Source organism: Macaca thibetana, chromosome 14 (assembly GCF_024542745.1).
Source record: "Macaca thibetana thibetana isolate TM-01 chromosome 14, ASM2454274v1, whole genome shotgun sequence".
Taxonomy (NCBI): domain Eukaryota; kingdom Metazoa; phylum Chordata; class Mammalia; order Primates; family Cercopithecidae; genus Macaca; species Macaca thibetana.
The window spans coordinates 103,519,248-103,544,791 of NC_065591.1; the positions used below are offsets into that span (position 1 = coordinate 103,519,248).

The following is a 25,544-nucleotide window of genomic DNA, read 5'->3' on the forward strand; positions in this document are numbered from 1 at the left end:
CTCCTCATCTTTCTCCCTCCTTCACTAATTCCTTCTCTCTTCAAGTTTCCAGATCTCTCACAAGTGTTTGGGAGTATTTTTGATTTGATTTTTTTTTCCCCCTAACAAATTAATGCTAAAAACAAAAAAATTAACTTTCATGCCAAATTGGGCTGTATTTGATTGCTATTGCCGCTCTTCTGCATAGGGTACCTCAGGTACAGAACGATGGGCCATCTTTTGTGATCAGTTATACATGTTGTTTTGTCTAATTTGGAAATGTTTAAAAGTTAGTGTGCTGGGCCAGGCGTGGCAGCTCAAGCCTATAATCCCAGCACTTTGGGAGGCCGAGGCGGGCAGATTGCCGGAGCTCCGGAGTTCCAGACCACCTTGGGCAACATGGTGAAACTCCATCTCTACTAAAATACAAAAAATTAGCCAGATGTGGTGGCACACACCTGTAATCCAAGCTACTCAGGAGGCTGAGGCACTAGAATGGCTTGAGCCCAGGAGGCCGAGGTTGCAGTGAGTAAGCCGAGATCGCAGCACCACACTCCAGCCTGGGTGACAGAGTGAGACTCCATCTCAAAAACTTAATTAATTAATAAAAATAAAAGTTAGTGTGCAGAATGAAGTTGGCATTTAGGATACGGAAGATGACAGCTTTTCTCATTCATGGATGTTTCTTTAACTTCCAGTGTGTATTATATGTACTTAGCATAAGCAATGTACAGAAGATCATAATAATGGGTAGGAGAGTGTCATAGATAACATAGGTCTTGGAGCATGTTCAAAATAGACCTCCTCTTAGTGTGAACTTGGGCCACATAACAGAACTCTTTGAACCTCAGTTTTCTCTTGTATAAAATGAGAACACCAACTTTATGAGACTGTTACGATGATTAATTGAGATAATGTGTGTGAGGTTTGGGACAGATTATAGATAATAAATATTGGTTTCCTGTATTTTTTTTTTTTTTTTTTTTTTTTTTTTTTTGACGCGGAGTCTTGCTCTGTGCCCCAGGCTGGAGTGCAGTGGCGTGATCTCGGCTCACTGCAAGCTCCGCTCCCCCGGGTTCACGCCATTCTCCTGCCTCAGCCTCCCGAGTAGCTGGGACTACAGGCGCCCGCCACCTCGCCCGGCTAATTTTCTTGTATTTTTAGTAGAGACGGGGTTTCACCGTGTTAGCCAGGATGGTCTCGATCTCCTGACCTCATGATCCGCCCGTCTCGGCCTCCCAAAGTGCTGGGATTACAGGCTTGAGCCACCGCGCCCGGCCAGGTTTCCTGTATTTTTAGCCTCTTTAGGTAATAAAAAGATGAGTGAGACATGAACTCTGTCTCTCAGAGTTCACTATAGTCTAGCAGAAGAAACATTATACATACTAAAAGATGGCATGCCAGGTACTGAGTAAATAGATAAAAGATAAAATATGGGCCAGGCGTGGTGGCTTACGCCTGTAACCTCAGCACTTTGGGAGGCCGAGGCGGATGGATCATGAGGTCAGGAATTCAAGACCAGCGTAGCCAACATGGCGAAACTCCGTCTCTACTAAAAATACAAAAATTAGCTGGGCGAGGTTGCGGGCACCTGTAATCCTAGCTACACAGGAGGCTGAGGCAAAATAATTGCTTGAACCCAGGAGGTGGAGGTTGCAGTGAGCCAAGATTATGCCATTGCATGCCAGCCCAGGTGACAGTGCTAGACTGTACCTCAAAAAAAATAATAAAATAAAAAGATAAAATATGATCGGTCCCTTAAGGAAGTATAAATCAGAACGAGACTAGAAAGAGGCAGGGGGAGTTGCTTTTAGCTGTTTGATCAGGAAGGTCCAGTTTAATGATCAGAATTGGGGATCGAGAGGCGGGTAGACCCCAGACAGGTGGCTGGAAACCGGGGGTGGGGGGTGATGTCTACAGTGGAGGCAAGACTGGAAAAAGCAAGTACTAGGGAAGCCTAAGTCCATCTCCGTAGAGAGGGGTTCAGATGGTCTGAGGAAAAGGGCACGTGCAGGGAAGCGTGTGAAATAAAGATGGAGGAGGTTAGCGTTGAATGGCAAGCCAAGAAATTTAGATGTTTCCCCTAAGCGAGTGCTTTCAATATGGGGATAGGTTTTGGTATCAGTTGAAACAACTGAAGGCACAATTGTTTGGGGAGTAGGAAACCGCTGAAGATATTTGAGCGAGGAAGCTCTGGGATCCGTGTTGCACATCAGAAAGTTAGCCTGCATATCGCTGTGTGCCCCGGTGCAGGGGAGAAACGTGACCAGGAAGACAGGTTAGAGCCCGTGTCCAGGAGGGAGGCGATGATAGTGACCATGAACCTGGAGGGGAGGAGACGGTAGAAATGAGACGATGCAGATAAAATTGATAGAATATTAAGGTCTAGGGAGAAGACCAAACCAATAACAAGATTTTGAGCCTAGATGGAGGGTGACAGCTGTTTTCAGAAATGGGGAACTAAAGGCAGGGCAGATTCAAGAAGGCTGACCATGAGTTCAGACAAGCGTAACCCACAGCAGGCAGCTCAGTGCAAGGCTGCCACAAACCGGTGTTGAGCTGAGTTGCTGACCAAAAGGATTTAGTGTCTGGGCCCCTGAGGACGAGTCCACTGCCTGGGCGCAGTCTTTCTTCTCTGCCTGTGGTTGCTACTATAGACCCACTCAGAAATTTAGACATCAATTAAGGCAGCATCATTCATTTATTGTAAAGATGTAATTCCCTCAAAAGAATTAAAATGCAGTTGACTCAAGGCTTGTGTGTGAGGGCATCAGGCCTAAAACACAGCTCGGGCACTGACTGCTGTATTATGTAGGGCAAGCTATTTTTAAAGCTTGTGATTGTTACTGTAACCAGGAAACAGGCAGGAAATGAATGATTTTGCAGAAGATACAGACAGGAGCTAGATGGTATATTCGCATTTGTAGGAAGAGCAGTGCCACGCTGGAGCTGGCCACCCACACTGACAATGCCACGGTGGCACTCAGCCAGGCCATAGACATGCTCCGGTCTTCTTTGTGGACCATTTTATTTATGTCAGTGAAAATGTCCCTCTTCCCTCCCTAGGACCTCTTTCTTGGGGCCCATAAGTAAGTGCACACACACACAGAAAAACTATCAGAGACACGGTTCCCTTTTTATTGAGACTGCCTTGTGTGAATTTACTGTAACACCCATTTGTTGTTTTCTGATTGATGCTTCATAGCTGCGTGTATTGATACTTGCATTTCTCCTCTCAACTGGGGACAGGTATTGCGCATCTCAAAGAGACTTCAGCTCTCCTTCCCTCCCAGAAATCTTCAGTGCTTAAAACTGTCAGTAAAATCCCTTAGGGAGTCTGAATGGAAACTTTGATTTGCAGCTTCAAAAAAATACTGCCTTTCTGAGATAGTCGCCCAACTCTAGATAAGCATGGTTGGATCAGGTGCTCCAAACAGGAACTGAGATCCACAGGTGACATGGGGGCCATATGGGAGGGCAGATGCATAAACCCTGCAGAATAAATCTCCTTTGAGTATCTCTTTTTAATAAGGAATTTTTTATACATACATATACACATACACTTGAGTCATTTTTAGCTTTTTTTTTTTTTTTTTGAGATGGAGTATCACTCTTGTCAACCAGGCTGGAGTGCAGTAGCGCGATCTCATCTTACTGCAACCTCCACCCCCCGGGTTCAAGCGATTCTCTTGCCTCAGACTCCCGAGTAACTGGGACTACAGGCGCCCACCACCACGCCCAGCTAAGTTTTGTACTTTTAGTAGAGATGGGGTTTTGCCATGTTGGCCAAGCTGGTCTCGAACTGACCTCAGGTGACCCGCCCACTTGGCCCTCCAAAGTACTGGGATTACAGGCATGAGCCACCATGCCCAGCCCATTTTTAGCGTTTTTATTTGAAATGTAATAAAAGGATTTTCCGAATTACCCCCTTCATAGCTGGATAGCAGAAGGAAACTGTGAGGGTAAACCCTGAAAATGCAGATATAGTGGAAGTGTTTCGTGTCTACTTACATTTTTAATAACTTTTTTTATGACAAAGGTAATACATACAAGTTCTGAAAAGGATATACATCTGGCCAGGTGCAGTGGCTCACGCCTGTAATCCCAGCACTTTGGGAGGCTGGGTGGATCACCTGAGGTCAAGAGTTTAAGAAAAGCCTGGCCAACATGGCAAAACCCCAGCTCTACTAAAAATACAAAAATTAACCAGGCATGGTGGTGCATACCTGTAGTCCCAGCTACTCAGGAGGCTGAGGCAGGAGAATCGCTTAAACCCGCGAGTTGGAGGTTGCAGTGAGCCGAGATTGCACCACTGCACTCCAGCCTCGGTGACAGAGTGAGACTGTCTCACCAGAAAAAGAGAAAAGAAAAAGAAAAATCAAATCAATGAAAAATCAAGTCATTGTTTTCTAGCTGTCCCAGGATAAAATTGAACTCAGCAAATATTTTGTAATAAAAGACATAATTCCTCTTGTAGTCTAGATGAGAAAATAAATGTATAAACTGACAATTTAAGTAAAACCATAAATTCAGGGGTACTGCCGGGTGTTTTGTGTGGCACAGTAAAAATATTAAGGATAAAAAAAGAACCTGCATGAAAAGAAACACTGAACAGACAACCCACAGAATGAGAGAACATTTTTGCAATCTGTCCATCTGACAAAGGTCTAATATCCAGTCTATAAGGAACTTAAACAAATTTACAAGAAAAAAAACCATTAAAAAGTGGGCAAAGGACAAGAACAGACACTTCTGAAAAGAAGACACTCATGCAGCCAGCAAACATATGAAAAAAAGCTCAGCATCACTGATCATTAGAGAAATGCAAATCAAACCCACAATGAGATACTATCTCATGCCAGTCAGAATGGCAATTATTAAAAAGTTAGGAACAACAGATACTGACCTGGTTGCGGAGAGAAAGGACCACTTTTACACTGTTGGTGGGGGTGTAAATTAGTTCAGCCATTGTGGAAGACAATGTGGCGATTCCTCAAGGATCTAGAAGCAGAAATACCATTTGACCCAGCAATCCCATTACTGGGTATATACCTAAAGGATTATAAATCATTCTATTATAAAGATACATGCACGAGTCTGTTCGTTGCAGCACTATTCACAACAGCAAAGACACGGAATTAACCCAAATACCCATCAGTGATAGACTGGATAAAGAAAATGTGGTACATGTACACCAATACTACGCAGCCATAGAAAGGGTTGAGAACATGTCCTTTGCAGGGACATGAATGGAGCTGGAAGCCATTATCCTCAGCTGAACAGAAAACCAAACACCACATGTTCTCACTTATAAGTAGGAGTAGAATGGACACATGAGGGGAACAACACACACTGGGGTCTATTGGGGGGTAGGGAGAGGGAGAGCATCAGGAAGAATAGCTGATGCATGCGGGGCTTAATACCTAGGTGATGGGTTGATAGGTGCAGCAAACCACCATGGCACACGCTTACCATGTAACAAACCTGCACATCCTGCACATGGACCCTGGAACTTAAAAATTGAAGAAAAAAAAAAAGAGCCTACTTGTATGGCTTATCCTATAAGAAATGTCTTTTGACGGCAGCCGTAAGTATAAGGATGCTCAATAGATAATTACTTAATGATCTTCTTTTCTCTGTTGCCTTATTCATTTCTAAACCATTCTTGGCTAGTTTTAGAAAATTGTATTAGTAGAGAGTTAAGGAGCTTAGAGGTATGAATATAAGTTCTCAAACAGCCATTCTTTCTTGCAAGGAAACTATTAAGTTTAGTCAGAAAGGAAAGTTTATCTGGGGAAGGACCAAGGAGAGAGTAAGAGTTGCTGGCCAGGTTTCAGAGTTTTGCTTTCTGTTGCCATGGGGAAGGTTGGCCAATGTGGAAAGGAAGCATTTGCCACTCTTCCTCTTAAATGACCACTCATCACTTTAAAACCCTGTAATGCATTAGCCACCTTACCCGAGTGAGGGCTAGAGCCCAGAATGGATTTTATGGAATAACCTTCCCCTCCCTGCAACAAACAAAGATCTGAGTCACCCGAGTCTCCTTCTCCAAATAAAGGGCCTCGCCGCGCCTTCAGATTGGCTGCCGTAAGAGGAAAGTTTCCTGTGTGTCTGGCAAAGGGAAACCCCACGCCACCTCTCACATACATGAGCTTCTCCTGCTTCCAAAGGAAACAGCAGCTCTACCCAGTGTTTTCCAGGTGAAAGTACTGCTCAGAACGAAGCGTCTTATTACTGGCTGTTCCTGAGCAGCTATTCATAGGAGAAAATAGATTGATTTCCACGGGGGAATAGTTAAGGTAATGAGGTAAATAATTACCTCCTCACAGGGGCCTTTCCAGCCAGAACTTGCAACCACAAACCCCCCCACTCCCACCCTGCCGCCGGTGTGCTGTTCTGCCTGCCATTGGGCGGTTTGCGTGGCAACTGCATGGGAAGGGCCAGTGCTTGCAGGGAGCTGTGCCGCGCTCACCCCTGTGGGATAGGAACCATCCATAACGTATATGTTGCTGCAGGAGACAGAATTCAGTGCCCTGGGGCTTATTAGCCTTTGCTGGAATTTTGGGCCAGTGAGCCATTTGTTGTTCTACAATGGAAGGCTTTGGCTGTCTGCCATTTGAATTTTTTTCAATCCTTTTTGTGGTATCAGTCTGTCTATATAGAATTCTTACTTTCCATTCCTCAGGCACAGAGAACCAATTAAAGACTAGAACAAACGGGCAGGTACTTAAATTATGAACATAAAAGTCTTCCTAAAACCTTCCAATATGTTTATGGTTGAAAAGGTGACTACCCCCCCCCTTTTTTTTTTTTTTTTAGCAGTGAGCCATGCAGTTTAAAAAAAAAAAAAAAACTCATCTTCCCCCTCTTCATTTCCCTTATTTAAAAAAAAAATAACCGGTAGGCCTCAAACTAATATACCCCTGTTCTTCTGGAAACCACTAAAAAAGTTTTTTATTGGCCGGGCGCAGTGGCTCAAGCCTGTAGTCCCAGCACTTTGGGAGGCCGAGACGGGCGGATCACGAGGTCAGGAGATCGAGACCATCCTGGCTGACACTGTGAAACCCCGTCTCTACTAAAAACTACAAAAAACTAGCCGGGCGAGGTGGCGGTTGCCTGTAGTCCCAGCTACTCGGGAGGCTGAGGCAGGAGAATGGCGTGAACCCGGGAGGCGGAGCTTGCAGTGAGCCGAGATCCGGCCACTGCACTCCAGCCTGGGTGGCAGAGCGAGACTCCGTCTCAAAAAAAAAAAAAAAAAAAAAAAGTTTTTTATTTTAATAATGATGACTCAGAGAAACCTGGGCAGCAGTGCCAGTTCAGGTCATCACGGGCTTCTGTCTCTCTCTCAGTCCTGCAGTTGACTTGCCTTCACTTCTAATCCATGTGTGTTGTCATTCATAATAAATATGTGCATGTTTAAATATTTTACTTAATTTCTAGTTTGCCACAAGTCTTGACATGTTTTCCTTTGTGGATTTTTCTGTCTCAGCAGTGCAGAAACTGAGTTTCCTCTCTCCCCTGGCGTTTAGGTCAATGGCTGTCTGCTTGACCCTGTGCCTCCTGTCCTGGTGCGGAAGGGATGCCAGTCACTGCCCAGCAACATGATGGAGACCTCCATTGACGAAGGGCTGGAGACAGAAGGAGAGGCTGAGGAAGACCCCGCTCATGCCTTTGAGGCATTTCAGTCCACACGCAGCGGGCAGAGACGGCACACTCTGTCAGAAGTGACCAATCAACTGGTCGTGATGCCTGGAGCAGGTACGGTAGAGGAGCGACACTAGCTTAAGTCTTCATGGCATCATCTCATACTCCAATCGCCAACAAGTGGTCATGATGCCAGCCAACTCCTAAAATTGAATCGATAGCTTATTCCTTTATGGAGCAGATTCAGCAGGCATCGCAGATGCAGCCTGGCAGCAGCTATCAAAGGTGAATTGAAATGTCTCAGAGTTGGCTCCCGTAGTCCCCAGGATTCATCTGGGTGCCACATGATTCATCAGGGACTCTGGCTCTTTTGGAGTGGCTGTGATCTTACAGTCTTTTGGACTGGCTGTGATCTTACAGTCTTTTGGACTGGCTGTGATCTTACAGTCTTTTGGAGTGGCTGTGATCTTATGGTCTTTTGGACTGGCTGTGATCTTACAGTCTTTTGGAGTGGCTGTGATCTTACAGTCTTTTGGACTGGCTGTGATCTTACAGTCCTTTGGAGTGGCTGTGATCTTACAGTCTTTTGGACTGGCTGTGATCTTACAGTCCTTTGGAGTGGCTGTGATCTTACAGTCTTTTGGAGTGGCTGTGATCTTACAGTCTTTTGGACTGGCTGTGATCTTACAGTCCTTTGGAGTGGCTGTGATCTTACAGTCTTTTGGACTGGCTGTGATCTTACAGTCCTTTGGAGTGGCTGTGATCTTACAGTCTTTTGGAGCGGCTGTGATCTTACAGTCTTTTGGAGCGGCTGTGATCTTACAGTCTTTTGGACTGGCTGTGATCTTACAGTCTTTTGGAGTGGCTGTGATCTTACAGTCTTTTGGACTGGCTGTGATCTTACAGTCTTTTGGAGCGGCTGTGATCTTACAGTCTTTTGGAGCGGCTGTGATCTTACAGTCTTTTGGAGCGGCTGTGATCTTACAGTCTTTTGGACTGGCTGTGATCTTACAGTCTTTTGGAGTGGCTGTGATCTTACAGTCTTTTGGACTGGCTGTGATCTTACAGTCTTTTGGAGCGGCTGTGATTGGAGCGGCTGTGATCTTACAGTCTTTTGGAGCGGCTGTGATCTTACAGTCTTTTGGAGTGGCTGTGATCTTACAGATGCCACTTCTGGAGTGTTTTCCCCACTAAACTTGAAGATGACTAAATTGGCCAGTAAAAAGTAAACCTCTGAAAAGATGTTTTGATTGGAGATTAAGGACATGGTAGCTGTCAAGTCTCAAGCTGGTTATGCTTTGTACCCTATGTTCCAAGAAGATGCTATTGCTGTTGGTTTTATCTGTTCTGTTTTCTCTTAAAGGGAAAATTTTCTCCATCAATGATAGCCCCTCCCTTGACAGTGTGGACTCGGAGTATGATATGGGGTCTGTTCAGAGGGACCTGAACTTTCTGGAGGACAACCCATCCCTTAAGGACATCATGTTAGCCAATCAGCCCTCACCCCGCATGACATCTCCCTTCATAAGCCTGAGACCTACCAACCCAGCCATGCAGGCTCTGAGCTCCCAGAAACGAGAGGTCCACAACAGGTCTCCAGTGAGCTTCAGAGAGGGCCGCAGAGCATCGGATACCTCCCTCACCCAGGGTGAGCGCTTCCTCCTCTGCCTTTTGAAACTCGCATCATAGGAGGGCGGTTTCTTGCCATGTGGTCACCGAAAGGCCTCGTATTTTAGTTAAACTGTGTGGTCTTGGTGCTTTCTTTCAGGAATTGTAGCATTTAGACAACATCTTCAGAATCTGGCTAGAACCAAAGGAATTCTAGAGTTGAACAAAGTGCAGTTGCTGTATGAACAAATAGGACCAGAGGCGGACCCTAACCTGGCGCCGGCGGCTCCTCAGCTCCAGGACCTTACTAGCAGCTGCCCTCAGGTGGGTACCTTGGGCCCTTCCCTCAGTGACTGTGTGAGTTGGTCCTGAAGATGGTCATTTTCACTTAGAGGATTTCCTCCAGTCCTGGAGCAAACAGGTTCTTTGGGAAAACCCACAGCTTCTTTGCCTTGTTGCTGCCACCTGCCACTGATGGGTTCAACCCATCCACACTGCTTCCAAGTGATCAATACCAGATGGAGGCCTGGAGACTGTTAAGCTGTTTTTGGCTCACAGGGCAGAGAATAGATGAGTGACCTCTTAACAGTCACCCTTGAACTCCCCTTCCTCCACCACACATGCACAAATGAAGAATAATGAACTGCACCCAAATGAGAAGCTTCTCACCACTACTTTTGATGTGGTATCACTTTAGTAAATATTACAAGTAGATTATTTCTACTAAAAATACAATAAATACTGCTACTTATCCGATTTTTTTTTGAGCCTATTTTCAGTGCACCCAAGAGGATTATAGTTCAAGGCCCACGTGAAGGCCATGGCCTCCTGGCGACACCCAGAGCCTTTGCTCTAGTACTGACTAGGTAGTTGTTAACTAGAGATAATACATGCATAAATGTTCTAAAGAGTAAGGAGCCCTCAGCCTACTGGGTCCGTAAAAGCTTTGCGTATTAGTAAGTCTTAATGGAGTTGGAATTCCTTTTGGACATTTGCAAAGGTGCTTCAGCTAAGAACTGAGTTGTTTTTCCCCATGGGGAATTGGTGAAAATTGTTTCCACCCCCTTGCTCCTCAGGAGGAAGTTTCTCCACCGCAGGAAAGCGTCTCCACTCTCCCTGCCAGCGTGCATCCCCAGCTGTCCCCACGGCAGAGCCTGGAGACCCAGTACCTGCAGCACAGGCTCCAGGTGGGTCCTTCTTGCGAGTCCACCTCACTCTGCTCATCCGGACTTTGTCCTTCTGCAAAGCAGAAACGTGTTTTGCCTGGCATTTATTTAGGGTAGCCGCTTGATTCCTTATAGGCAAGTAGCTTTGGCTCTGTCCTTGCAGTTTCTAGAAAGGTGTTCAGTTTCAGCCTTATGCTCTGTGTTGGTGGTGGGAAAGGCTTTGTCCTCAGGCCCCACAAAAGGATATGTCACTGAGGGGCAGGAACGGGAGACCTGGCTTCTTTCTTTCTAACTATACTCCTCTTAATGAGTAATAAATAAAATGAAAATCTTAAGTCTGCAGAATGTCTACATGGACTTTCCATGTTGGTGCATAAAAATCTTAAAAAGTGATGAAGCACCGATCCCGTAAAGGACGACTCATTCATTCAGCGGTGGAGATCTAACTCCACCTTTCTCATTACTTCTTAACGTCCATGAGCTCACAGTCCTAGTGGACTTTGGGAAATGGAGTGGAAAACGGAAGTAGGTGAGGTCAGAGATGGGCCAGGCCTGCTGGCCCGATGCTCTTTCAGGGTCTCCGGGAGCAAATGTCAGTCCCTTCAACCCATGTGGATTCTGTAGGATACAGTTGGATTCATCCTGCAGGCAGACACACATCTGATGACTGCATCCTAGCACATTGTCATGCTTGTGTTGTTTTTCTGCTCTTCCAGAAGCCCAGCCTTCTGTCAAAGGCACAGAACACCTGTCAGCTTTATTGCAAAGAACCACCGCGGAGCCTTGAGCAGCAGCTGCAGGAACACAGGTGAGAAGGGGGCTTTGGCCAAAGAAGTTGCTTCCTTTCTGGAAGCCTTGAGAACACTGCATGTGTTATCCTTTCCCTCTCACGTTCACCATTACTAGGAAAATAGGTTTTCTGCATGTGCCACAGGCCCTCTGAGCATGATTACTAAGAGGATATCTCAGTATCCATGGAGGATGGTCCTGTCAGGCACTGGCAGCCCTACGGCGTACTTTGTTTTCCTTTTCTTCTAGCGTTTCCTCTTTTGGGTATGACTAGCTCCAAGCTTTCACAGTCGGTTGCCCAAAGCATGGAGGTGGGGTAGGCGGCACAGGAGCCTTCCGTCCTCCCTTACTAGCATGTGTGCCCACTGGCCTCACTAGTAGAAACAGCTTGGCCAAGGTAGAGCTACCTTATTCAATCCATCAACTGCAGACACCTGCAGAGGCCAAGGTGTGACTCTCTCCTCTTCTAGCCTCTTCATAAGGGAAATATCCTCTCATTGTATAAAGAGGAAAACTCGGAGTTAGAGAAAATGCATTCCTGCTCACGTTAGCACTGAAGGATCATCAGAACTGGGGGGCAAAAAACGAGATTAGGTTGAAGAGAACCCAACACAATCGGTCCCCAGTCCCACTTGTTTTTGCTGACATGAGAAAGAGAGACTCAAGTAGAGGACTGAAGCTACTGACTGGTATTGCATTTACATTAAAATTGCCATCACTTGAGAAGATTTAAAATTCTTTCCTTTCATATTACCAATTTAGGCTCCAGCAGAAGCGACTCTTTCTCCAGAAGCAATCTCAACTGCAGGCATATTTTAATCAGATGCAGATAGCAGAGAGCTCCTACCCACAGCCAAGTCAGCAGCTGCCCCTTCCCCGCCAGGAGACTGCACCGCCTTCTCAGCAGGCCCCACCGTTCAGCCTGACCCAGCCCCTGAGCCCGGTCCTGGAGCCTTCCTCTGAGCAGATGCAATACAGCCCTTTCCTCAGCCAGTACCAGGAGATGCAGCTTCAGCCCCTGCCCTCCACTTCCGGCCCCCGAGCTGCTCCTCCTCTGCCCACGCAGCTACAGCAGCAGCAGCCGCCACCGCCACCACCACCTCCACCACCACGACAGCCAGGAGCTGCCGCAGCCCCCTTACAGTTCTCCTACCAGACTTGTGAGCTGCCGCGCGCTGCTTCCCCGGCGTCAGACTATCCCGCTCCCCGTCAGCATCCTGTGGATGGAGCCCAGCAGAGTGACCTGACGGGGCCAGACTGTCCCAGAAACCCAGGACTGCAAGAGGCCCCCTCCAGCTATGACCCACTAGCCCTCTCCGAGCTGCCTGGACTCTTTGATTGTGAAATGCTAGACGCTGTGGATCCACAACACAACGGGTATGTCCTGGTGAATTAGTCTCAGCACAGGAATTGGGTGGGTCAGGTGAAGGAAGAGTGTATGTTCCTATTGTTATTCCAGCCTTTTAAATTTAAAGCTTATTTTCTTGCCCTCTCCCTGACGGGGAGAAATCGAGTCACCCAACTGGAATCAGAGGGCCTGGCTGGGGTGGATGTTGCTTCCTCCTGGTCCTGCCCCGCCACAGAGTTGCCTGTGACAAGCGCTGGAACATAGTTGTAGCTGAGGCTTCTGCCCTTAGGTCGAGTGGAGCAAGCTCTCGAGGGCGGCACTGACAAATGTGTTCCTAAGAAGACATTCAGACCCAGGTCTTATGCAGGATTACATCCTCTTATTATCAAGGGCAACCTTGGTGAAAGCAGAAAAGGTGTGTGCTATTGCATATATATGGGGAAAAAAAGGCAATATATTTTTCACTGAAGCCGAGCCACCACATATGGCTACAAGGCAAATCAAGACGACATCAGGAAATCAGATGCACAGGAAATAAAGGAAAGCTGTGCTTTGTCATTGAATCCTAAGTTCTTAGCTGCTGATGCAAGTTGTCCCCCAAGGCCATCACAAAGCAGTGGGGCGTGAGCTCTGTTTCAGGGGCCACTAAATAACAGCTGGTACTGACCCCAGAGACCACCTTCATCTCCACTCGGGAGCAGGTGACATACCCCTTCAGAAGGTGCCCTGGGTTGCCGAGTGTCACAATATACTCAGGACTCCAAAGGTGTCACACGTGGAACTGACAGGAGACCCGCCACCGTGGAGACAGGGGGCAAGAAACTCAAGAACGCATCAAGAGCACCAGCCCTGGGCCAGGGAAGACAGGCTTTTCCTGCAGTCTCTCGTGGACACTGCTGGCTTGGGGGCAGTCGCTCTCCAGGGTACCTGTTGTCTCTTTTCCGATGTAATAACTACTTTGACCTTACACTATATGTTGCTAGTAGTTTATTGAGCTTTGTATATTTGGACAGTTTCATATAGGGCTTAGAGATTTTAAGGACACGAAAAAGGAACTTTTACGTCCCATGTGAAGTGGTAGTGCTGTGCCTTTCCCCCAGATCATGCTTTAATTCTTTCTTTTCTGTAGAAACCAACAGTTTCCATTTATGTCAATGCTAAATCCAAAGTCACTTCAGAGTTTGTTTTCCACCATGTGGGAATCAGCATTCTTAATTTCCTTAAAGTTTTGACTTGTAATGAAATGTTCAAGTATTACAGCAATATTCAAAGAACCACAGATGTGTTAACCATTTAAGCAGATCATCTGCCAAACACATTATATTACTAATAAAACTTAACCAACACTTACAATCCAGTCATCAAAGTAAGTAAAAATTAGATGTTACAGCTAGCTAACTGTATCCCTAGAAATGATGAATAATTTGTCATTTGGACAGTTAACATCCAGGTGTTACAAATTCAGTGTTAATTCTAAAGATGACCATTTCTGCCCTTTAGAATGGCTTGTCCCATCAGCAGATGAATGTGTAAGCACAAAGCATCTTCCTTAAAGCACAAAGAGAGGGACTAACTGATGCTGCATCTAGAAAACACCTTTAAGTTGCCTTTCCTCTTTGTAGTTAGTGTCCAGGCAGGTGAAGTGTGGAAAGTCTAGGGGCTTCCATTCTGGCCGTGTGAGCCCAGCTCCTACCAACTTCAGTAACTTGAGCAGTCTCTGTTGCTGGCCAGAGACTGCCTAGTCGCCAGCTCACCACGGTGCCAGGACACTTCGCTGAGGCACTGTGCTCGGGGTTGGACTCGGTGTCAGTGGGAAAGGGCAGTGTGGGGACTGTCATTTTTGTGATTTAATAACACAGTGAAAATCCAGGAAGAATGAATTAAGCTCTTTCTGGGAGTTGTTTATTCCCTCGTGCTTAAGATTGATGATTTCGTGAAATAAAGAACATCATTTCATTTAAGAGATCATTTCATTAAGATCTCTAATCTGTTTGGAGTCTTTGCAAAATAGCCAGTTATAAAATGGGGCTTGATTTGTTTAGACTGAAGGAAGACGTTTTCCCAAAATACACTACAGAAGTACTACAATATTTGTGATGTTAAAATGCCTTCCAGATTGAAAATGGGGGCTGCTCATTTCAGAACTGCAGGAATGGTGTAGTTACAGATCGACATAAACTCCTGCCCCCCAAAAATGCCATGAGCTGCTTAGCCCAGGAGACCTGGGAGCTATGGCAGGACGGTCAGGCCAGCCGATGAGGGACTGCAGAGAGCTACTGGAAGGTTAAGGACCCAGAGAGAAATCGAGCTGTGCCCCGCGACAGCCAGGCCTATCAGGAGCCGTCAGACACGGCAGCGGCGTGGACACCGGCCTGACGCAGAGCGTGACCCCTCCTGCTGGGACCTGTGTTGTAAGCTCCTATTTGCTTATCTTGTTTATTTCAAGCAGAAATCAATAAATTCCATAACCCTCTGTATTGACTGCAATGTAAGCTGCTGAAGAGACTGGTTCTGTTGGTCAGTCAGGTGTTTGCTCAGCACCGTCTGGTCACCTGTGCTGCTCTGTCCCTAACTAGTGACCCATGGAAGCTTCCAGGCAGTTTTCTCTTCATCAACACTAATGTAACACTAAGAAGGCTTAGTATCGCTTTTTCTCCGGGGCTACTCTGAAGTACTGACTTGCTTTCCAGTCTGTTTCACATTAGCAGTGTGTACACTACTGTATCATCATCATCAGCTTCATCACCCTGTAAACCAGGCTCCTCTGAAGAGACTTTGGTGAGATAAACATGAGGTAAAAATTTCATTCAGCAAAAAGTGCAATATGTGTGGTACTTTATTTTTTATGTTCTTTTTTTTTAATCCGGGGTATTAGTCTCTGCTTTGGGAGAAATGCACTAGCTCTGCAATTTCCAGCTGGGCAAGTGTGTCTCTAGTATCTCCATGCAACGGATACACTGGTCCCTGTAAGGCAAACAGCATGTTAGCCCGACGGGAAGAGGGGGCCCACTTTCACATTCCCAGTGACACCGACCATCCCAGCTGCCTCCTCGCCACCTCTGCCTGCACTGCCCTCTGCCACCATGGGAACAGAAGGAGGCCAACCCCCTGGAGAATCCCTGGGTGGGAGAGCGTCAGGGCCCAGCAGGGGAGTGGGGATGGGGCTCAGGGACTGTTCGTGCCCATCTGAGCAAACCCCTTCTCTCCTCCATCCACTTTTGCCTCCTAGGAAAGAAAAAGTCAGTGGCCCTTTCCTCCTCAGATATCAAGAACTCCCCGTGTTTAAACCATGTGCTGGAGTCAGGCTGGGACAGACAGGAGCCCAGGACTGAGGCCAGCCCTTGTCTCTTGTGCCCCTTCCCAACTCTGGCGCTGGAGTAATGGGGGGTTCTGTGTTTTGACGGGGAGCAAGGGGGGACCCCCTGTAGGAGTATCGGCCTCTCCCCTGCCCCCTACCCTTTCCCATGGACCGAAGGCTCCAGCAGAAGGGACTCATCGTGAAACTGACCGACTCCCCCACCTCTGCCCACACACCGAGTGTCATCATCAGTCCTAAAGGCAGGAAAACGCTCGCAGAATTCTGCCCACGGGTTAGACGGCGGGGGGGATATTCCCAGCTCCAGTGATCAGGTGATCAGCCAGAAACTACAGCAAGGTGACACGCAGCAACCTGGAGTCACAGCTGGTCAGGGTCCCAGGCGTGTAGGCACCAAACAGCCTCCGGAGACATGCAGGCGGGTGAGGATGCAAGGACAGGGTGAGTGAGCGGTGCTCCTTTTTGGGGTCCGCCAGCCTCTAATCAAGCCCCAGGTTCATAAATATGTTTGTATTACATTTTAAAACCTGTATCAACAGGCACACTTAAGCTCCCTATTGGTTTAAAGAAAATTCACACTCCAGATAGCTTTTTCCCATTTGACCTCCTGTAGAGACAATATGCAGTGTGTCATTTCACAGAGTCGGTCCCTGTGAACCATGGCTGACCCCCGTGCTGGGGATGACCTGCTACACTTGAACTCCTAACCTGGCTTGCCTCTGCTGCCTCCTGGGAAGCCACCGAGCCACTCGGTCTCTTTGTGCCTAAACATCAAAGGTGAAAATTGGAGAACAGGGAGGCTCGTAAGTTGGAGTCATTGTACAGGCAGGGATCTTTGATCATTTTGTTGCTTCTGGAATTTTTTTTTTTTTTTTTTTTTTTTGAGACAGAGTCTTGCTCTGTCGCCCAGGCTAGAGTGCAGTAGTACGATTTCAGCTCACCACAACCTCTACCTCGTGGGTTCAAGCAATTCTCCTGCCTCAGCCTCCCAAGTAGCTGGGACTACAGGTGTGTGCCACCGCATCCAGCTAGTTTGTGTATTTTTAGTAGAGATGGGGTTTCACCATGTCCAGGCTGGTCTGGAACTCCTGACCTCAGGTGATCCACCCACCTTGACCTCCCGAAGTGATGGGATTACAAGCGTGAGTCACCGCACCCGACCTGGAATTTTTTTATGGAACTTATCTTCAGAGCGATGTATGAAAGACAAGAGCAGTATCGGCCGGGCGCAGTAGTAGATGAAGTAGATTAGTAGTAGTAGGTGAAACTCTGTCTCTACTAAAAATACAAAAAAATTTGCCGGGTGCGGTGACGGGCGCCTGTAGTCCCAGCTACTCGGGAGGCTGTGGCAAGAGAATGGCATGAACCTGGGAGGTGGAGCTTGCAGTGAGCCGAGATCACGCCACTGCACTCCAGCCTGGGTGACAGAGTGAGACTCCACCTCAAAAAAAAAAAGACAAGAGCAGTATCATCTGCCTTTGTTTCTAAACTGGACAAAAAGATTTTCTTAAAGTTTCTGTCTCCCTTCTGACAGGTTCCACAGCATGGTCTGAAGCACCAGTAATGTCAGAGTCCTTGTCTGGCCCTTGGTGGTGAGTGAACGAAGGCAGTGGAGCCTCTCACCTCCCAGTAGCCTCTCACATTCTTATTTTACCATTTTTGTCCTAATTAAGGTAGCCTGGCTGATTCTAAAAGACTAGCAGCCATCCTAGGTGCACCCCCACCTTACGTCCACATCTTCTCCAGGCAAGTTTCAACCTATCAGCAGACTCGGGCACACACTGGGGCACAGATAGAGCACCAGGCAGCACTGCCCACAGAGCCACCCAGGGAGAGCTTTGATGGGTTCTGCCCAGATACTGCGCTCGCCCGCCCACAAGGGAGCAATAGCTTATATTTGTACATTAGTTTTACCAAGCACTTTCACAAGGACTCTCTTCTCATCCTCACAACAATTCTATGAAATTAGCTGGGGAGATACTGTCCTTATTTTTCACAGCTGAAGAAACCAAAGCTCTGGGAAGTTTGTGACTTCTCTGAGATCACAGCTGGTGATAGGAGGAGCTGGGACAAGCGCTTGGGCTGACTGGCTTCTGGTTTTGGTTCTCGGGCTGCTTGCTCTGGAAGAAGCCCTGTCTTTCCTCTCTTTCTTCAGTGGCATCTGACTCTTTTCTTAAGCAAACAGCTGTATAAACAAAGCCCCCATTTTGGTCAAGCACAGGGTGACTGTGACATTGTTCCCACAACCTTATTCTCCACTCACAGCCGCCTGGCTTTGGGGCAGAGGCTGCTTTCAGGTGACAGTGCAGCTGTCCAGGTGGCCGTGCACTGAACCAGGCTGAGGGAGACAAAGACCTCGCAGACCCACCTGCCTTTCAGCATCCAGTTAACTGCAGGAGTTTAGGCTCACCTCAAAGACGCCTAGTTCTTCCAAGTTACAATACAGCAGTTTCCTACAGGACACCCCCCTACTCAGTTGCCAAGGGGCTGCACTGCATGGCATCAGGCCACCACTGCAGGCCAGCAGATTCCACCCCAGGAACCGTCATGAACTCAGCCTTTGTCTCGAGGGGCGTGACATTTCCTTACAGTCAAGCCCCATCAAAGAGAAGTGCTTATTACTTTTAGCATTAAAAAAGTAATAACAGACTTTGACTTAATACTCTGTCTTTTCAGAGGCAAAGTGGGTGGGTAGAGGGGAGCTTTAAAAATAGAAGTACAAAACAACATCCTGGAAACATATGACCCCAGACGGAATAATGTCGCATTCCCCAGTGCAGATAACAGGCTGCTGCTGGCTCTGTGGTGTCTGTCTGCTGAAGATTTGCTCAGTCAAGGACATTCAAGTGGTGAGACCTTTCCACCATGGGCGGTAAGAGAAACCTGCCTTCACCAAAATCTCTGAAGGGGAAAGAAGCGGAGAGAAAGGTTTGCTTCACTTCGGGGACTGCAGTTTGAGAAATAAAAGGGATACAGAGATATTTGCACTTTGTAGAAAGGGCAAGAGTATTTGCTTATATCTGAAGGGAGGCGGGTGGTTTCGCTGGATGTTTGGTCTGAAAGAGTTACTTTTGATAAAGTTAATCTAACTGTAGTTATTTTTTTCTGTGTGCTTTTTTTTTAATTACTAAGAAAAAATTGGTGAGTTCAATAGCTTTGGTATTATGAGTGCAAATCATAATAGCTCCAATTTGAAAAAAAATCAAAAGTGTAACTTGTCACTCAATGTTAGAAAATTGCCTAAAATGCAGTGTAATAAATAATCTTTGTACCAAATGGTAATTTAAATGGGGTAATTTTCTGCAAGGAAAATGTACTGTTTTTATGTTTCCAACCCTCTTGAATTAAAATAAAAACAACTTGTTTTCTAAGAGCCCGGGCGGTGTGAGTGTCAGGTCAATGCGATAGGGCTTTTGCCTCATCGGGCCTTGGGTGGAATTTTTAGAGTAGGGAAGGTGGCTGTGTTCTCTGAGTTCTGGTGCTCATTTCAGGCTGCAGAAAAGGACGGTGGATAATATGTTCTCATTGACGTCAGCAGGGTAAATAATACCTTGCTCTGAATCTCCTGAGTACACGTTAGCCGCTGCAGATCGCTGACGGAAGCACTGCTAACCGCAGCCTGCACAAGGACAGGGCCCCGCTGGGCACTGCTTAATTACTGCTCCTCGATTCGCAGAGTCCCAGGGCAAAGCCCATTGGCCCAGGTAGTCTGGGCAAGCACCTCGTGCCACGGTAGGAGAAGGGGAGGCAGATGCAGGGGGCTCTCCGAGGACAGGCAGCTACAGGGCAGGGACTGGAAATGGGAGGGGAGGTGCTGCGAGCTGCCAGGCAAAAGACACTGCTATTTAGTCACGATGTCACATCTTCTCTGGGGTCTGCCAAAGGCCTCGGCACTGCACGCGCGCTCACACAGTGCACTCCCTCACAGGGGCGGGCACCCTTTTGAGGCCCAGCTCCGCGCCCTCAGGGTGCTGGAGACACCATGTGCCAAGCTGCTCTCCTGCGTCCTGGACCTGTTTCAGTGCCAGGCCCTGAGTGAAAGGCCACTGTTATATCCAGCTTGCTGGCAGCAGGATCTCGACTGAAATTTAGTTTCACTCAAACCATTCCAATTGAGCCCATGCTATAGAACCAAGACAGTTCCCTCCCTGTGGGGTGAGCTGCTGGCCTCTGGGTAGCATTGGGAAGGTGCAGTTGGCAGGGCCCACACTGGCAGAGGCTGGAAGGAGCAGAGCCCCCTCCACCAACGTCCACTGCTGTCCGACTGCTGACAATAGCTCAGTTCTGCCTTACACTGGCGGTTACCCCTTGGCTACCCAAAATTTCAGTATTGCTGAGTTTCATTTCTTTTTTAAGGAAAGCACTAAATTTCAGTAACAATGTTTTCCCTTTCCCACCAAATTTCTCCATCATTCTTACTCTGTGTTGCCAAAAACAACTCCAGTGCCCCAGGACGCAGGCAAAATAACAGACCAGTGGCCAGCCAGGCCCCAGCCCCGCACTCCCCAGGACACCCTTCAGTTCTGCGGCCTTTGTGAGTCGAAGGCTCCAGCAGGGTGGGGAAGGAGAGCGGCAGGGAGGCCTGTACCCCAAACCCAGGGTCTCTGCCCGGTGGATGGAACTGGCCAGCAGTGCTTGCATTTCCCAAGTCCTTCATCATGACGCAGGAGAGGTGGGAACAGGACCCAAGGCTGTGCTCCTGGCAAGCAGCTGCTTTCTCCCCCACTAGATCTTAAATTGAGGGCTCACAGATCCCCTTGACATGCAAGCTATGGACTCTTCCCAAAGAGCATGTACACAGACCCAGAACTTCAGACAGAATTTCAGGACAGGAGTTGGTTCCTGGGCCCCCTGAAGCCCCCTCCCGACCAGGGACCAAAGTTAGGAACCCCTGGCCCGGCCTCTGCTCTCTCAGAGTTAAAGTTCTTGGCCAGGCGCTGTGGCTCAGGCCTGTAATTCCAACACTTTGGGAGGCAGAGGCAGGTGGATCACCTGAAGTCAAGAGTTCAAGACCAGCCTGGCCAACATGGTGAAACCCCGTCTCCACTAAAAATACAAAAATTAGCCGGGCGTGGTGGTGGGCGCCTGTAATCCCAGCTACTCTGTAGACTGAGGCAGAAGAATCGCTTGAACCTGGGAGGCGGAGGTTGCAGTGAGCCGAGTTTGCACCACTGGACTCCAGCCTGAGCAAGAGGGCAAGACTTCGTCTCAAAAAACAAACAAAGATCACAGGGACCCTCCCTGCTGAGGGGTTCTAATCCCTCCCTGGGTGGATCCAGGTGACAGGGAGCCTCCTGCTCACTAGCAGCCCATGGGCACCATGGGAGGAACTTCTGGGCGTTGTGCACCAAATCCTGGGCGCTACGTGGCTACAAAGGAAATGTCACCTGCACAGAACACGGCTGCTTTGCCCGGGGGGCTGAGGGCTCTGCGAGGCCTCATTTCAGCCCCGCCAGTGGTTTCAAAAGCTGAGCAGCCCTTGAGCGATGGATTATCACCAGGAATCATCCTGGACAACGTCCCTTAGGAGGCAGATGTGGGTCCTGACTGAAGCGAAGGGAAGGGGCTGGGCCCTCCCTCAGACACAGGTGCCACTGGCACACCTGCCTCCCCCTAGGTATGAAGCTGTGCCCACAAATCACTCAGGCCAAACCAAGGGCAGGCAGGGCCGAGAGCTTGCCAGGTGCCTCTGCCACTGTTCTTTCCAGCAAGCCTTCCTGCTGCTGCCTCCCTTTGTCCGTTTCTGGGGGGATTTCCTAGGGTGGACTGACTCAGAGCTGCTCTGAAATTGGCAGAGAGAGATTCCAAGCCCAGGGAAAGCATGAGCCGGGCTGAGCCCCCAAGCCAGCAGCCAGCACAGTGTCTGGGAGGGAGGAGACAGGAGGGAGCAGCAGCACGGGAAGCGGACTTTCCCGGGAGCCGAGCCCCCAAAAGCTGGATGAGCAGAAAGTTCAGAAAATGTGGGCCCAGAGGAAAATGAGGCATTAAGGATTGCGCTTCTGAAAGGGAGAACTGAGTCACTCTCCCCTCAGGTCAGCTGGCACAGCTCTGGCTCCAGCTCCTCACCCCCCAAAAGTGAGATGCCCAAAGTGGGGCTGACTGACAACTTGGACCCTGAGGAGTCTGTTCACTGTCACCCCAGGGCCACCCACATAGTTGGGGGTGGGACACAATGGAATGGAGGAAAAGCCCACCAAGGCCTTTCCTCCAAGTGAGCCACACACAGCGCCCAGAGTGCACAGCCTTGCCTGTCTCTTCCGTCTGGGATCCGCCAGAACTGCCTTCCAGTCACTACAGAGCCCGAATGCTTAGCAGCTCCCCTGTGCCAGCAAATGAGGGCCAAAGAGCAGGCAGGCAGTGGGAGGGAACCAGGGATGAGAGGGCCAGGCAAGGAGGGCTGGGCACGGAGCAAGCCTGGGAGAGCAGGGCCCAGCTCCCACCCAGCCCGGGAGCCGTCACCTGGCCACCCTCCAGGCAGGGACAGTCCGGGAGGCAGCAAAGAACCTCTGACAGAGGCCTCAGCCCCTGGCGCCCTCTCAGCCCTGCCACTAACCCAGGCAAATCATTGTAAAGGCTGGTGTCTCCAGTGGTAGCTTGGAGCACAGGCTGGCTGGCTTCACCCCTGGGTTTACTGCGAGGGGCAAAGGCAGCCTGGCATGGCACTGCCCGGCAGACCCCCACTCCCCTGGAGGGCTGTCACAGAGTTCCACTCTGCTTGTCTTTAACTCTTGCCTGCCCCAACACTAGGTACAGAAAATGGCTGTTTCTTGCCTGTGAGCTCTGTCTTCACCGACTTAAGTGTGGTTGCGCTGTTCTGAGCATCTGCTCCAGGCTAAGAACTGGGAACTCCGCCCCAGAATTTCTGAATTTTGGGAAATGAGTTCTAGGCAGCACCAGCTATGGGTACCACAAACATAAGAACATCCCTGAGAATCTCTGTCACAGGTAGGACTTTTTAATCTCCAACTTTCAGGTCAACCTCCAGTGTGGAGACTTGGAAGGCCTGGGGTCTTTTTGTGCAGATGGCTCAGTCCCCAGGCCCCACAGTGGAGAGGGCACTGACAGGAGGTCAGCCTAAGGACCTGCTCCCGTGGGCCCAGTCACCGGCCTGTGTCTGACTTCCCCATGGACTTCAAGGTCCAACTCCCTTAGCTGGAGGCCAGTGGGGATGGGATCCAGCATCCCTGGGCTTTGGGCTTTGTCATCAGTCCTCAGTTTGACTGGACTCACACCTCCTGTAGTCTTTCTGGGTTCAGGAGAACCAATCTGCTGGCCAAGAGGTTGGCCCTTAAGGAGCTCCTCCTCTTCGGGCACCCCCAGCGGAGCTCCTCAGAGCTGCCCTTGAGACCCCCAGGGCAGCGCGAAGGCCCTGCCAGCCTAACTCTCTGGGAGGGACAGGGACACGCAGCCTCCCCCGATGCTAGAGGCTGGCTCTAGGACAAGCAAGGTTCCTGAGCTGCTGAATGGCTCCAGCCTCAGGCCCAGAACAGCCTGCTTCACCAGCAGGAGCTAATTCGATCCAGAGAAGAGACACAGGTCAAAAGGCCCAAGTCAGAGACCCTCAGGGCCCAAGGGACTCTCTGAGTTTGGGGAAAATAAGGAAGGCAGGAAAAACCAGAAACAAGAGTAGAAGGGGCATGGAAGGCAGAAGATGGTGTTAGCTGAGACGCGGTACAGGGGCTGGTCTCAGGTCAGTGTGTGTACAGGACAGACTGTCTGCAGAGAAAAGGAAGAGGAGGAGGGTGGACGCAGTCAGGCAATGTCTGTAGCCATTATTTATGGATGCTTCACTTGATTTTAGTCTCCAAACCTGGGCTTGGCATGGAGACTGAATGTCCCTCACAGCTGCTCCTTCCTGCAATAACAAGACTGACATCACTGTTGTCAGGGAAATGGTGTTTTGATTAAAATCATGTGACAGCTACTTCGTGATTCAATAAACAAATCCCCTGTTAACCCTCGCCTGACAAGGCCTGCCAGCAGCTTCATCGGGGAGCCCCCCGCGTCCTGTCCGGGAGCGAGCCGCTGCGCGGACCCCGGGCAGCACGGTGTGGGAGGTGACCCACGCTGCTCCCTGGCAGATCCTGCCTGGGGGACACACGTGACATCCAACACACAGGCACCTCCACAGACTTCAAGGGCGCCAAGGAGGCGCCCTTCACCAAGGGAGACTGGCTCTCGCCCCTTCCATTCTCTCTTCAAGTGATGGGCCCAGCCCCTGGAATGTCCAATGGCTCCCTGAGAGCCCTGAGGGTGGCTGAGAACGGATGGTTCCCGGGGCTCTCAACAGCAAGGCGCTCACTCTCACCCCGTTCGGACAGACTGGCAAGTCCACTACACACCCTAGACAGTGAGGGGTTAAGAACAATTTCTGGTTGCAATTGGATGACTTCCTGGATCACTCACTTGGCTGCTGGCCCCTGACACACAGGGTTCTGCCTGGCAACAGCCAATTCCCTTTCCATCTCCCCCTCGGGTCATTTTCCTTAAGTGAAACAAATGCATGGAAGGCTCCCTGAGTCATGGGGCGGGGGATTTTTCTGAGTTAAATGAACTGAAGCCTCAGAGGCCTAGCACCAATGGGCCTCCTTTCCTGGAAAGAAAGATTCTCAAATAGACATGACAGAGGTTGGGAGAGATTCATGAGGGACTGAAAAATGATGACAGCACTTAACCACCTAGGGTGGGTGAGGATGACATGAGATTTAAAGTGCCTGACAAGGGGCTGCAGTGACCAAGGCTCAAGTAACGACAGTTAATTCTCAATAACTCCTCAGCTATCAGAGGCACAGCTCGGGCCGTCAGAGCTGAGCAGGTCAGCCATGGGAGGGCCACCTCAATGACCCACGCTCAGATCGGGTCTTACCACGCATTTATGGCATGAGCAGTTGGCTCTGAATTTGTAGGAAGATGTAACCCCTTTCTTCCCAAAGAAGTCTGTGGTTTAGGCCTAAAAAATGTGTAACTGTCACCCCCCACTCCTTCAGCCAAGTTCTCCTTCCTGCGGCCCAGTTCTGTGAAGAGAACATGGACTCCAAGGACTGGCCACTCGGGAATCCATCCGGACAGTCATCGCCCAGCCCTTCCTCCCACTGTGTGGCCACTGCAGGAACGACCGGTGCTGCCCACGGACAAGTGTGCAGCCACTCAGGAAGGCAAGAACGTTCTAAGATGAGCGAAGGCGATTCTGGACCTCAACAACAGGAAAAAACGTTTTCATGGTTTCGGTTCACATAAAATGAAAAGCCATGTGACTTAAAAGGCAGCCTTTTTGATGTTACTTCATAGAATTTCACCAAGCGAACCCACTAGAGTGGGTGTGAGAATGTCAGATTTTTCCCCATGAACTAAACGCAGTCTGGCATCAGCACGAGGCAGCCAAGCCCTGCTGCTCTCCTTTTCTGAATATATCTGTAAGTCACAAATCGCCCTCCTAATGAATGGCCCTGGGGCAGTGGCTGGCACCGACTGCTGAAATGCGGCTTTTCACACCATTTCCACAGAGTGGCGTCCAGTGGGGCTTGTAGAACATGAGCTGTTACAGAGAAACTTGCAACTATTTTTATCTTGAATGGAAATAACTGAGGAATTGTGGCAAGTCACTTCTGTATTACGTGAGGAAAATGGGAACAGCCCCTTTTTACAAGCAATTCTTCACCAAATCCCACCAGTGTCCTCTATATGGGCTTCGCTG

General features: G+C 49.0%; 3 protein-coding genes across 12 annotated transcripts in view; 2 read left to right on the plus strand and 1 right to left on the minus strand.

The window, feature by feature from the left end:
* The window catches only part of SIK2 (salt inducible kinase 2), a 130,578-nt gene extending 111,355 nt beyond the window's left edge, over positions 1 to 19,223 (plus strand). For 2 of the 3 annotated variants that reach the window (XM_050757682.1, XM_050757681.1), the window contains 6 exons: positions 7,509 to 7,737; positions 8,987 to 9,271; positions 9,392 to 9,555; positions 10,308 to 10,418; positions 11,114 to 11,205; positions 11,949 to 19,223. In XM_050757682.1, coding sequence (XP_050613639.1) covers positions 7,509 to 7,737; positions 8,987 to 9,271; positions 9,392 to 9,555; positions 10,308 to 10,418; positions 11,114 to 11,205; positions 11,949 to 12,582 — 1,515 coding nt within the window. In that variant the 3' untranslated portion in view covers positions 12,583 to 19,223. The remainder of the gene's footprint in view (positions 1 to 7,508; positions 7,738 to 8,986; positions 9,272 to 9,391; positions 9,556 to 10,307; positions 10,419 to 11,113; positions 11,206 to 11,948) is intronic. The other variant, XR_007719298.1, reaches the window with a different exon arrangement.
* PPP2R1B (protein phosphatase 2 scaffold subunit Abeta) overlaps positions 1,403 to 25,544 on the minus strand; it is a 66,405-nt gene continuing 42,263 nt past the window's right edge. For 6 of the 8 annotated variants that reach the window (XM_050757695.1, XM_050757688.1, XM_050757689.1 and 3 more), the window contains one exon: positions 15,348 to 15,498. In XM_050757695.1, coding sequence (XP_050613652.1) covers positions 15,406 to 15,498 — 93 coding nt within the window. In that variant the 3' untranslated portion in view covers positions 15,348 to 15,405. Of the gene's footprint in view, positions 2,304 to 3,096; positions 3,472 to 4,885; positions 4,981 to 15,347; positions 15,499 to 25,544 lie in introns of those variants that run through there. The other 2 variants (XR_007719299.1, XR_007719300.1) reach the window with 2 other exon arrangements.
* CFAP68 (cilia and flagella associated protein 68) overlaps positions 16,135 to 25,544 on the plus strand; it is a 162,074-nt gene continuing 152,664 nt past the window's right edge. The window contains exon 1 of the mRNA XM_050757755.1: positions 16,135 to 16,138. The gene's annotated coding sequence lies outside the window, so the exon portion shown is untranslated. The remainder of the gene's footprint in view (positions 16,139 to 25,544) is intronic.